At 37.9% G+C, this 13493-nt stretch overlaps 1 protein-coding gene across 1 annotated transcript in view; it reads left to right on the top strand.

The window, feature by feature from the left end:
• Positions 1–13493, top strand: part of SMOC1 (SPARC related modular calcium binding 1) — a 249322-nt gene that overhangs the window by 178863 nt on the left and 56966 nt on the right. Inside the window, exon 6 of the mRNA XM_044664914.1 lies at positions 10480–10569. Coding sequence (XP_044520849.1) covers positions 10480–10569 — 90 coding nt within the window. The remainder of the gene's footprint in view (positions 1–10479; positions 10570–13493) is intronic.

Genomic DNA, 13493 nt, shown 5'->3' with positions numbered 1-13493 from the left:
TGTCATAAAAACTTCAAATGGGGTCAGGATGAATTGGACGTGAGTGAAACAATTGAATAACAACAAACATCCTCTTATTAGGGATGGGGATCTGAATAAGTTAATTTAATTTGAGTTTTGGCTTCCTCACCTGTGAAATGGGTGTAACAATAACCAATACTATCTACCAGTTAGTCAAAAGGCACTAAGTAGCAGGCTAGATGCTAAGCTTAAGGGTACAAAGAAAGGCAAATTTAGTTCCTGCCCTCCAAGAGCTCACATTCTAATGCAGGAGCCCATTTGCCAACTCCATAGAAAGAAAGAAAGAAAGTATTTCATAAATAATAAAGTGTTACAAAAATGGGAGTTGCTTTTATAGCAGATATAAAGAACAAAGGGAAGAAGGATGGCAATGATCTAGTTGGCTTTCATGTCTAAGAACAAAGTCTGTCCCAAAAGAAGGGATTTACCTCTAAAGAAAGGAGTGGCCAAACTCTTGGAAGGGAGGGAAGGAAGCATTTTGTTTTTATTTATTTATTTATTTTTTGCTTTTTTTTTTTTTTTTTTAATTTTTTTTTTTAAACCCTTAACTTCTGTGTATTGGCTCTTAGGTGGAAGAGTGGTAAGGGTGGGCAATGGGGGTCAAGTGACTTGCCCAGGGTCACACAGCTGGGAAGTGTCTGAGGCCAAATTTGAACCTAGGACCTCCCGTCTCTAGGCCTGACTCTCAATCCACTGAGCTACCCAGCTGCCCCTTTGTTTTTATTTTTGTATTCCCAATGCCAAGATAGTGCTCTGGATACTTATTTGTTCAATCAAATTGAATTTGAGATCAGCAGAAATTTCATAGGCATAGGTCCAGATGTGGAACCCATCATTGGATTGGACAATATTTCTTTTCCTTTCTGCCCTTGTAGCCTGGCACATCAAGGAGTTATCCAAACTAGCTTGACCATTCAGCTCAATATATGAGGGAGACTAGTTTCAGGAAAGCCAATGAAAACATGTCAATGTCCCTGATATTACCTCTAAATCCAGATGGGAGATACTGTTCCAGGAAGAGGTAGAGAGATGCCACAGATCATGAGCCTGGTCATGGAAAGAGCTTAGGACCAATTCAAAATTACCACACCCCAGCTCTGAGACACAGCAAAAAAAGATTTTTGCTCTTTTTTTTTATCTCCTAGGCCTTTATCTAAGCCAAGTCTGAGTCTTTTGGCTCTTTTTCCTTTCTCTTCTATCGCTTATCTGATTCAGAAGCATTATCCCAGCCCCCTTTTTTGGAGACCTAGAAGAGATGTGCCCATATGAGAATGCGAATGATCTAAATCTGTTCTCATGCCTATACTCATGTATAGGGTCAGCATAAAGGCTTAGAAAATAATTTTCTCTTCTTTCCTTCTCCAAAATATTTATACTTTCAAATACTAATCAGCATAGCTAATAATGGCGTTAATATATCTTAATGGATGAAAAAGATGACCTGAAGAAAATCCTGCTCAGCTTGGTAAATAGAGAAGGAGGTTAAGATTTAATTTTTCAAAGCTATCCTTCTGCAGTATATTTCCAGTCAGATTTACAAAGGAATTGTGCAAACAGGTGCTATCTGCTCCTTGTAATCACTTCAATAGTACACACCTTGGGACCATGACTTTTATAATGCCCCGGCCCACTGGCTATGAAAAGCATGAGCTTTCTTTCCCTCCTCCCAAGGGAGAATTAGTCTACTAGAACTCTGTACAAGATAGGAGTTCATTTAAGTTGCCTGTATACGTAAACAAGTACTGATATCTCCATAATAGTCACAATGGACTCCAGGAGAAAGATGTCCGAAGACAGAAGTGGCTTAAGAAGAGATCAGGAAGCAAAGAGAGACTTTGGATCATTGAGAAGCCCTTTTTTGTGACATTTGGAAGGGGCAATGGTTTTCTTTTTCTTTCCTCCTTTTCCAAGGCTGTGTGATCTTAGAGACCTCAAGAGGTGCCATTAGTATAGAATGCTATTCCAGCCTCTTTGACACATTGGCTTTTGAAGGACCTGGAAGAGAAAGCTCTTTGTATATAGTCAGAATAAACTCATTGTACACCCAAACAATTAACTCTTCAATTGACTTGCCAGCCTTGAAAACCCCAGCCCTGCCTCTCTGGACCTCTTAGGCTCTATTCAGCCCCTTAAACACACCATTTTTTCTTTTTTGGTTTTTGTTTTGTTTTGTTTTTTTCATTCTGAAAGGTCTTTCCCCTAGAATAGTCAGAGCAGATCAACATTCTCCTCTGTACCACATTTATCTCCACCTGCTACTGAATGTCAATCAGGAATCAAAAAGCCAAACAGAGAAGGCTTTGAATGGTGTCATCGGGGTCGAAGTGATTTCCAGCTGTCTGTGCATGGGCCAGGCTTTCTGGCAGGGCTAGGAATTGAGCTGTTACATAAACTCACTCTCTGTACTAGCCTACAGAGCCTTTTGAGGGGCTGTGATTCCCTCTGGGAAACACCTTCAAGAGAACTATAATACTATGAGAGAGGAGAGAATTAAATGATAAATTTGGAGGACCAGTCATATAAATAAATGTCTGAACTAGAAAACACTTCTGAGCTTCCAAAACTGTTGACCTACCATAGGATTTGGGACAAATCATTCAAATTCTCTGGACCTTGGTCCTCTGTGTATTCGTCCTCTGCCTTTTTCCTAGGTGGCTAAGAAAACGAAGGATAAAACTTATTAGCCTAAAGTAAACCAAGAATGGAAAAAAGGAATAAGATCTATCTAAAGTGGTAATGTTATCATTGCTATTCTTAACCTCATCTCCAAGGAATTAATATAAGTTGACCTTCCTTTTTAAAAAAAAATTAAATCACTCGTAAACAAACTTAATTTTAATGTTATAGAAACTATATTTTCTTGTATAGAAACTACATTTTCCCAATCTCTCTCTTTCTCTCTCTCTCTCTCTACCTCCCTCCCTCTTTCTCTTTCATTTATGCTTCTTTATTTTGTAGGTTAGTAATTATAACCATTTTTAGGTGAGAAAACTGGTACTATTTGATATCAGACCAGAGAATCTCATTCTTTGACTGTTAAGTCTTAGACCTGTGGACTGATAGCACTCCTGAAATTTGGTTAACAGGTAGTTTATTCTGGCACTTGTTATCTGGCAGCTGTTATCCTGATAAGGCCCTCCTGGAAACTGAACTTGATATACATCTTAGATCTGGGATTTAGACTTGTGTAACTAGGTAGCATGGTGTAATGGTTTGGTCAAATATTTGATACTTTGCTTTAAATGAAAAACCCACTGACATCAACATGGCTTTCTGGGTCTTTGGATGTTTGGATTTAAGACTTCTGACACAATAGCATAATTCACTGCTTGATCTCAGTATGTTATTTTTATGTAGATTCTGATCTATTGCCTGCTAGTTCTTGGCTTTATGGTTTATTATAGTATTGTTCTATAAAGGGATCAATAATTAATTTACCTTCTCTTTATGTAAATAGAATTAGCTCATCCTCATTTATTGTTAGACTGTAGCCATCAGAAATAATGTCACCCCACCTAACTTAGTGGGGAAGAGATTAGTTACCCACATAAGACAATAAGTAACAAATCAAGAACAAGGGATCGCCCTTTGGGCAGTCCAAAACAGTGTTGAGGCTGCCATTTGTCCACTTGAAATTGAAGGTGGATGCAGGAAGTGACAAGAGATGCTACCTTTTAAATATGATGGTAACTTCCTGTGGAGGCAGTTGGTGCTTTGAACTTGGTGTAGAAGGATCTCTGGTGAGACCTCAGACGGCTTCCCTCTGAATTGTCACGTGGATAAGTGAGGCTGACTCTCTGTCTCCTCCCTTTGTGTTTCTGGAGGCTCTACCCTCAAGGAGGCCTCTCTTGCCTCTCTAATTATAAAAGACCTTGTGGCCAGAAGCCTTGTTTAATTAACCTCTAAACTCTCACCCGGTCTGGACCTCTGGTCCGGGCCAGAGTTTCTTTCTCTCTATCTCCCTACCTTCAACCTTCCTAATTGTAAATAAATTTCCATAAAGCCATCCTGACTTGGGTCTATTTTAATTCTGGAATCGAGCTCATTAGATTTCTGATGACCATACCTTAAATATCTAATTCTCCTCTTACATCTTCCATGTTATAGACTATTGGGCTCTTTCTTCCTTAGGGTTTCTGTTGGAAGTCTGAGGGGGAAAACTACTTTCTTAGAACATAAGAATCATCTTCTTCTTGCATGCAGGAACTTCTGGGGTCTTCCCAAGCATAGATAATTAACAATGATTTGGGGTAGTTGAGAAACCTCAAGTTCTCCATCAGAGAAATGGGACAAATGGATTAAATGTCAGTACTATCTCACGATATTATTTCATCACAAAAAAGCTTTGCAATCATAGCATTAAACATTAAACATGAACATTAAACATTTAATATTCTCCTCCATTAGAATACTCTTATGATTACTACTTGTGGTATGGTAATGACCCTGGGTTTTCAATTTTCAATTTATTTTTTCAATTAAGAAGAATCTATTTTTCTCTCCCTCTCATTGTCCCCCTTCCCTACTCCTACCCCACTAGGAAAACAAAAATAAAACCATTATAATAGATATGTATAGTCAAAACAAACTCCGGAGATGGCCACATCCAAAAAATGTGTGTCTTGGTCTTCACCCTGAGTTCATCACCTTTCTCTCAAGAGGTGGGTAGAAAACTTCATCATAGGTCCTTTAAGAAACTTGCTTGGTTACTGCATTAATCAGAGTTTTTAAGGCTTTTGAAGTTTTGTTGTTAATGATGCTTGGTTTTCAAAGAATATATCAGTAGAATTTAAATGAGGAGCAAGTTGGAAAAGTTTTGAATAGAGGCCAGGCTATGGTAACTCTAAAAACTAGCCCAGCTAAGTACGAAAAGGCTCTTCACCTGTTTGGCTGAAGAAGAATGAATTTTTTGGCCATAAAAATTTTCAAAGACATTCTACTAATTTGAAAGGAATAGCTGTCGTATGTGTCAGTAAGAACTAACATTGAGAAAGACAGTCTGACTTAGCACAATGAGCACTGGATTTAGAGGATCAGGGTTCAAATTTCAGGGTGTCTGCTTATTAGATGTAAGCCAATGGGCTAGTCACTTCAAGCCTCTTCTGTGTCCTCATCTGCAAAACAAGGGGGCTGGAAACTGGATAATTATGAAGGCCTTTCCTAATTCTAAATTATGTGATTTTGTGATATTGTGTGTGTGTGTGTGTGTGTGTGTGTGTGTGTGTGTGTGTGTTGAGAGAGAGAGAGAGCCAGAGAGAAAGAGAGAGTGTGTGTGTGTTTAAAAGCTTATGCTTCAGTGTAGGCTATTTGCCTAGAGGTTCCCTTTTGTCCTTTGGCCAAAGTGTGGTCCTCTCTTTTTTTAGTAACCAATCTTTAGAATAAAAAAAATAGTTATCTTTTGGGGGGAAAGCTCATTATAAAAATATAGACAACAAATAAGCAAAATTTCAGAGAAAATACCAGTTCACCAGACAGCAGTGAGGGGAAAAGAGAGGAGATAAATTCATTCTTCCAGTTTGGCAGCAAATTCTGTCCAGATAAGTTACTCTTTAAGTGGGTCAGGGAGCCAGACAAGACTCCAACTGCTCATGATTATATTCAGTTCAGGGTAGCAACATCCTTCCTTTCAGTCAGCTGGCTGATGGTCTATTTCTGGAATATTTCTGCATATTCCTCCGGCCATTCTGTGGGGCTCAGGAATTTGAAATTTCTCTAGTCTCCATAGTTTCTACCTCTCATGATCTTTTACCCTTTCTTTCCACCTGAGAAAAAACTATGCTTCCCATCAACACCTTTGACAATAAGAGGCATGCAGTCCCAAAGATCTTGGTGCAGTTGTAAGTTTTTCTCTCTCAAAGTCAAAGGTGTTTTATACTTCACAGTTCCATTGGGGATGCTTGTTTTCTGCTTTATATAGGATTATAAGACTTAGAACTGAAAGGAATTTTGTAGAGATCTGAGTCATTCTTTCCCACCCCATTCCTCCCCCTCCAATATTTGGGGAAACAATAGAGGTCCAAAGAGACTTATCTAAGTCTTACATGTAATTAGTAAAGGAGATGACATTCTAATCCAGGTTTACTAACTCCCCAGTCAGTGATCTTTCTGTAAGATGACAGGATTATAACTTTAAGGCAGAAAGGGTTTATGAAATACAAATTCTTCATTTTATAAATGGGTAAACTGAGGATCAGACGAATGAAGTGACTTGTCTAGGGGCAAATAAGTAGATTTGGGGCAGAGCCAGAATTGGAATGTAGGTTCTTTAACTGTAAATCCAACATTCATTCCATTCATACCACATTGCTTCTTGAAACTCTTTCTTAACACTTCTTTGTTACATGGAGAATAGATGCGGGCTAGGACAATAAACCTCACTTGGCAGAGAGGCTGAGCGTACAGAAGTATTTGGAGTATGAACTTCATATCCAGCAAGAGCCACCAAGTGTATACTGGAGCAGCCAAGAGGGCTTCAGTGGTTTGTTGAATTGAATGGAAAGAGGTGTTAATAGAGTCAGGGGAAGTGATGCTATAAAAATGACACTGTATGGCTCTGGGCTATGTTTATTTTCCCTCAATGACTTCCAGATCAACCTTGGTCAGCTTAGGAGTCAAAAGAGCTTTGTTTCAGGAGTCTACTTAAGACATGCAAATACAGCTGGATTTCTTATTTTTTTTTTTTTACTGCTCTGGCGTTTGACCCCCCTCTCCTCCAACTCCCAATATCACGCCCATGACAGACACATACACACACTCTCACGTACACTGCCCAGGAGTCCATATCTGACTGGTTACTACACACAATTCTATATCTCTTTGAATTTTGTGAGTTGAGTAGGAGAGTGAGCTTATTGGTGTCAGTAAATAAAGGATTTAGGTTTTCATTGCCTATTAATATGAGCAGGCTCTATCCTCTATAAGGATAAGTCCATCAATAGTTAAAGGACTGATTCATTTTTTTTCTGGAAGGGTAAGCATTTTAGGATGCTACAAATGTGATCAGAAAATCTTAACTCCCTTCTTTCACTTTGATTGCCTTGTTTGTCCTCTGTTTTTGAAGAGGACCAATGAAATCATCAGATAATGTCTTGACTTGTACATGAATCAGTGAGGCAGAATTGCACAAAGTTGTTAGCTTCACTCTCTCTTCTGGTCATCACCGTCCAGTGGCAAGACAAAAGTCAGGATGGCATGTGATGGCCCAGGATGCAGGGGATGACCTTGGAGTCTTTGATGTCTGGCCAAGCTCCACAATGAATGCTTCAGCTGCCTTCATGGCCCCTGGAACAAATTGTTCTCATCTGCCCATTCAACCAAGGGAAGTCTTCACATGCTTGGGATAGACACCCCCCTAATTCACTAAAGGGTTTATGTCCCATTGGTTACTTTCAACCCGGTTGAGCCTATTGGCTGAGAAAGGGTTTCATCTGATTAACTGTTAGGCCTAAAGGAGGGTCATGTTTGCCCTAGACCACCAATATCTGGAGAACATGCTTCTTACCTGTTCACCTCCTGTTCTGCTGTCCCCACTTCTTTTGCCTGTCTGCTAAGCCCTATAGGGAGGCTCTGACCATATTTTTTCCCCTACCTGACTGGAATTCACCACTCTAAGTGGTAGTGCATTCCTTGGTGCAATGCCATTGTTGTAATGCAGCACCATTCTTTCAAGGCCCATCTTCCCCCACAGCTCTATCCTTTTCAACCCACCATCTCCCTTGGCCTGATTTCAGGGCTTAGGAGGTCAGGGACTATTAGCAGCACCATGGGAATGCCAACTCTACTCTCTGGGGGATGAGTCACACACTGCCTCCTTTTTCGGAGTTATGGCACCTGGTGCCCAAGGCCAATTGTCCTCTGTGTTGTCCCTGACCCTTGAATTTATTTTGTATGCAAAAATTCCTTATTTCAGCTCTAGTTAGGTCAAAGGACTTGAGAATTCCAACTGTTGGTTTTTATTATTGTTAAGTTAAATGGAATTCTAGGCATTGTCTGAGAACTGGTGTTCTCTAGCCTTTATTTAATTTTACTATGTGGGATTATAGTGTATATCATAAATGTATTATGAAATAAGGCATTGCCCCATGTTCCCCTGGTACTCTCATGATAAGGAGAAAGTAAGGAAGGTCTCCAGCATGTTGAATGAACTCCACATGGTGAACTTTTGAGAGAACATGGACAAGACTTCCACAGGATAGATAGGGAGGACAGGAAAGGGGACAGAATTATTTATTTGACTTTTCTTTTGATATCTTATTTTTCCTAATCACATGTAAAAATAATTTTAACATTAGTTTTCTAAAATGTCCCATTCCAAATTCTCTCTCTCCCTGCCCTCCCCACCTCCCTGAGATGGTAAACAATTAAATATAGGTTATGCACATGATATCATTCCAAACATACTTCAATATTGGTCATGTTGTAGAAGAAGACATGTAAAAAAACTCATGAAGATAATAAAGTGGAAAATAGCATGAGTGGCAAAGCATTTATGAAGCACCTACCTGTGCCAGATCCTGTCCTAAACATTTTACAAATATCATCTCATTTGATAGGCATCGATGAATTGCAGTTGGTGTCATTGTTGGGACTTCTCAAATCAATGAGATCATATGGCATTTAATATGGTATTACATTAAAGCAATTTCCCCCCCTTTTTTGTGAGATAAGCTTTTAAAGAGAGGAAATATGTAGAAACACATGTCTGGGATTGATGAAGGGAGTACCCTACCTCCGTCCCCCATCTCCAATCTCCTTTGGGGATCACTGACACTTTAAACAAGTGATTTCTTGTCCTATAGTGCAGAGGTATCAAACATACCAGCATGCAACCCACAACACTTCCAAAAGCTGCCAAACCACATTAAAATGCAATTGGGAAATACTAACAAAATAAAATTTTAAATAATAAAACATAGATAAGTACATTTTCAAAATAAGTTAATACAAGGCCACAGGAAGCCTTATGTATGGATTAGTGGCTCCTCATTTGGTTTTGATACCACTTCTCTAAAGACATGAGAAAATGTTTACTCTAAGACTAGACTAGAATGCCAAAAATATATGTTCCCAACTCTGTGTTATGGATACAGAAAAAATGGAATATTTAATGTGTTTCTTTCTTTATCGTTGTAGTCCTTGCTGAGACAGAGGCTTTAGATCAAAGAAAAAAAATGCCTAGCGCTCTACAATTCCCAAGTCATAAAAATATATGGGGTTAAGGTGGTTGGGGGGCAGCTATGTAGCTCAGTGGATAGAGTTCCAGGCCTAGCTTTGGGAGGACCTGGGTTCAAATCTTCACTTAGACACTTCCTATTTGTGAGACCCTGGGAAATTGCTTAACCCCAATTGTCTAGCCCTTACTTCTCTTAGAATTGATGTTTTGATGATCACCCTAATGCAAATATCAATAATGTGGACATAGGTCTTGATCAGTAACACATATAAAACCCATTGGAATTGCGTGTTGGCTAAGGTGGGGAGGAGGAGAGGAAAAGAACATGAATCATATAACCATGGAAAAATTTTCTTAATTAAAAAAAGAATGAATGAAAGTAATCTAAAATCCTTAGAGCAAATAAAACATCTAGAATAAAGGGTCTATTGACAGGCAATTAGATAGAGTATATTTAGTAATAACTGTTTGAATTACAAATGTGAATTTCTGCTGAAAATACTTGGTATTAATTAGATATACAGAAAGTTATTTCATAAAATTTAGAATGACTATAGTTAGAACATTAAAAATAAAAGCATTAAAGTGTGTGTGTGGGGGGAGAATTGATGTTTAGATTCTAAGACAGAGGGTAAAGGTTTAAAGAAAAAAAACTACAAGGGGATTAGATGTTGCCAAATTGAACTTTCTGTTTTCTCAAAATGATGAACATCAGAGTTGGTGCTATGGCCAAGGTTCTTCCTGGGGGCAGGACCTTTAGGAACTATTTTTAACTCCTTGTTTGTCCACAGCCATGAAACCTGAACCATCGGGTAGGTTCTGTGTTGGTAAGTGTCATAGAAAGGATGGGGAAGCCAGGAGGGAGTGAGGCCTTTATCCTGATGATAATATTCCTTTATCCTCTAGGAGGCATGAAATAGTTATTGCAAAGCACTTAGTCCTACCTAAACCTGTCTATCATGCCTGTCATTCTTTCTAGCATCAGAATTGGGGAGATGTGAAAGCTGAAGAGGGAATTCTTTCTCCTGCCACATTTTACTTGGGAGTAGAAGTCTCTCAAGAAGTGAAGGCCCATTTCCCTTTTCTCATTCACCCCCAAACCCCGCTTGAAACAGTAGGTACAGAAATTTGTTTTGATGGATGTCTTTCTCTCCTTGTCCCCTTTTTTTCTTCACCTATTCTTTCCCTCTCTGTTGCCCTCATTCCGGACTTGGCCAGGCCATGTGTAAACCCCAACCATTCAACAGTTCTGGAGAGTAGATAGTAATTTACCTCAATAATGGTAGTCTCTTTTCGTTTCTTTTTAACCCTCAATTCAGATGATGGGTCTAAGCCGACACCAACGATGGAGACACAGCTGGTATTTGATGGAGATGGTAAGAACTCCTTTTTTTTTTCATTCTACTTAGAACCTATGATTTGGGAGAAAATCTTTCCTTTTTGCATAATTAAGCTTTAGTTTTTCAACTTAAAAATGATTTAAATTTAAGAATCAGGTAACCCAGTCACCTGAATTTTAGCCTTTATTTTTTCCTTGCTTGTTATGAGGTCCTTTTCAGTAGCCTTCTCTTCTGAATCTTGGTTTTTGAAATAAAGGCAAGCCTTGTAATCTACCAAGGAAGAGGTGGCTCCTATTTGACTAGAATAATTCATCAACATACCCCTTAACCTGTTTCTAATCTGTCCCACTCCAATCTATCTTATATACCGCAATTGGTAAGTAAGCATTCTTCCTCAATCTTTCTATAACTTCTAAGTCAATCCTCATTGACATAAACTCTTTACCCTATTATTCAAAGCTGTCTACAATCTGGCTCCAACCTACCATCTCAGTCTTACCTCACCTACCTCCCTTTAATGTTCTCATACCACCAGGATTCTCAGAATCTACCATTTATATCCCAAGGGAACTTTACATTTGTCCATGTTCTTCCCTATGGTTGCAATATCTTGCCCTATGATATCTCAGCTTATGGAACCCTTAAAAATCCTCCAAGATCTAGTAGCTCAAATGCTCCCTTCTCTATAAAGCCTTTTCTCATTATTTTTCTCCACCCATCCTATAATCTTCTCATAGCCAAAAGTCATCCTCTCTTCCAGTCAAGTTTTATGGAAGGTTTCTCATACCTTACTGATTCACCAATTCTATTCTACTATGTATCTTATTATATTATATTTTTGTGCATGCCTCACTTTCCTTAATAGATTTTAAGTTACTTGTGAACTAGGATTGTATTTCTAATTGCATACTTAAAAGAAGACCACACAAACCCCAGGGATATTTTCTTGTTTCTTTGTTTTTTCTTTGATTCGTGACCTTGCTTGGCCAAAATGGCCATTACACAAGTGGTCAGCCTCTTTACAATTGACAAGCCTCTCTCTACTTGGCTTTAAGAGCCCTCAGAAATCACACTTGTTGCCAGGACTATTTTACAAGTCTTTCCAGGATGATTTGACCAACTATAACTTTTGTTCTTCTGGTTTAGCTTCTGAGAACACAGGGCAACCTCCCCATCAAAATGAGGAAATGGGGTAGAATTCTTTGCCTGGGAAGGAAGGCTTTAAAAACATTTTTTTTTATCTCATACTCTTATTTAACTTGACACATGCATCTCTTGATTCATTTTCTAGGCTAGCACTTGTTCCTTGAGGCAAAGAACTATATGTTCAACTCCCTCTTGTTCCATATGGCAATCAGTCTGGTGTACTGCCTGAGAGAGATTCATAAATAAATTTAAACCTTTATTAACTGTCTATTATGTTTAAGATACTCTGCTAGATGCCAGGAGAGCAATAAAGGTCAATAAGGCACAATCCTACTTCACAAGTAACTTTCATAACTAGAAAATAAGTGTCTGAGACCAGTGTATGAACTTAGGTTGCCTTGACTCCAGGTTCAGCACTCTATCCCCTATGCCACCTACTTGCCTTTAATCATCTATATCAACAATTCCGATAAAAATACAGATTTGTTAACCTTTGTATGTCAATGACTCACTCTAAGAATGTTCTTAATATTCTTAATGCAGAAAATAATAGTAATTTAGAAGAAGCTCATTTTATTGAAATATAGTTACTAATTGTGTTATTAAGTGCCCATTCCCTAGGTTAAGAACTTTCCTGTTAAATCAAACCTAAAAAAATGGTAATTATACCTAATGGAATGATAGCTCACAGGGTCCTTTTTTAGGGACAAATAAATGAGCTGAACAAGTTGCTTTTATTGTGTAAATAAAGACAAGGAATATAATCTCATGGGACATTTGATTATTTCAGATTGCCATGCTCATAATAAGCATTTTCAAGAACATCACCAAGAAGATGATTATAACTTTTGCACTAATATCTGTTTGAAAGGATGAAGAGTCAGAGAAATTCAACAAAGAAATGGATAAGTTTTTCCAAATTTAGTCAATGCATACTTGATCATTCAATGCAAAGGTGGTATTAGGAAAGATAGACAAAAATATGTAAGAAAACATGCTAAGAAATGAGCAATCAAAGGTTTTACAGATTCTAAAGGGGCTTTATACCTATTTCCAAGGAATATTTTCAAAAAGAATCCAAAAATAAAATTAAAATGAGAGAGTCAAGATACACAAGAACATAAGGAGCACTGAATAATATCACCAAAATAATGAAATTATCTCCTAATGGCAAGAATTGTTAACAATATGGGACTCATTTCAATTCAGCTGTCTCTGTACAGAAAAGATAAAAATCAATACCAATTAGAAGAATAACAATGAGAAGATAATGGAGGAAAATTGAGGTGGTTCTTATATAAACTATTTCAACAAGATATTAAAAAACGGAAATTCTTATGAAATCTAACCTTTGGTCAATCAGTTGTCAAAATGAATTGTCAATAAAACCTAGAAACTACTTTAGTCAGTCTCCTTGCCAACTAGAGAAACTATACTGAAGGACAATACCAACTTAGAATATAAACTCCTTTGTGAAATATTTTGTAGGACAAGGGTAGAAGATCATAGGTATCCCCTCACAAAATAGGAAGATGCAGTGTTTAATGGAGGAAAAAATGTTACAAAAATATTAGTACAAGAACCAATTTAATTAGATCATCATGACAGCACTTAAAGATGAAACTTTAGGGAATATAACAAAGAAAAATGAAGAATATTTGTCAAAATTTCTGAAATTTTTCCATTAAGGACAGTGGAAGCACCATATTTAAGACTCAACATCAAAAATCCTAGATGTGATACATGAAGTAGTAAATATGTTACCAAAGAAAGTAAATATGGAGAATCAACTTGGCAGTAGCCAATATTTCCAG

The sequence above is a fragment of the Gracilinanus agilis genome, chromosome 2 (genome assembly GCF_016433145.1).
Source record: "Gracilinanus agilis isolate LMUSP501 chromosome 2, AgileGrace, whole genome shotgun sequence".
NCBI classification, from domain to species: domain Eukaryota; kingdom Metazoa; phylum Chordata; class Mammalia; order Didelphimorphia; family Didelphidae; genus Gracilinanus; species Gracilinanus agilis.
This window is presented reverse-complemented; position numbering and strand designations above follow the sequence as displayed.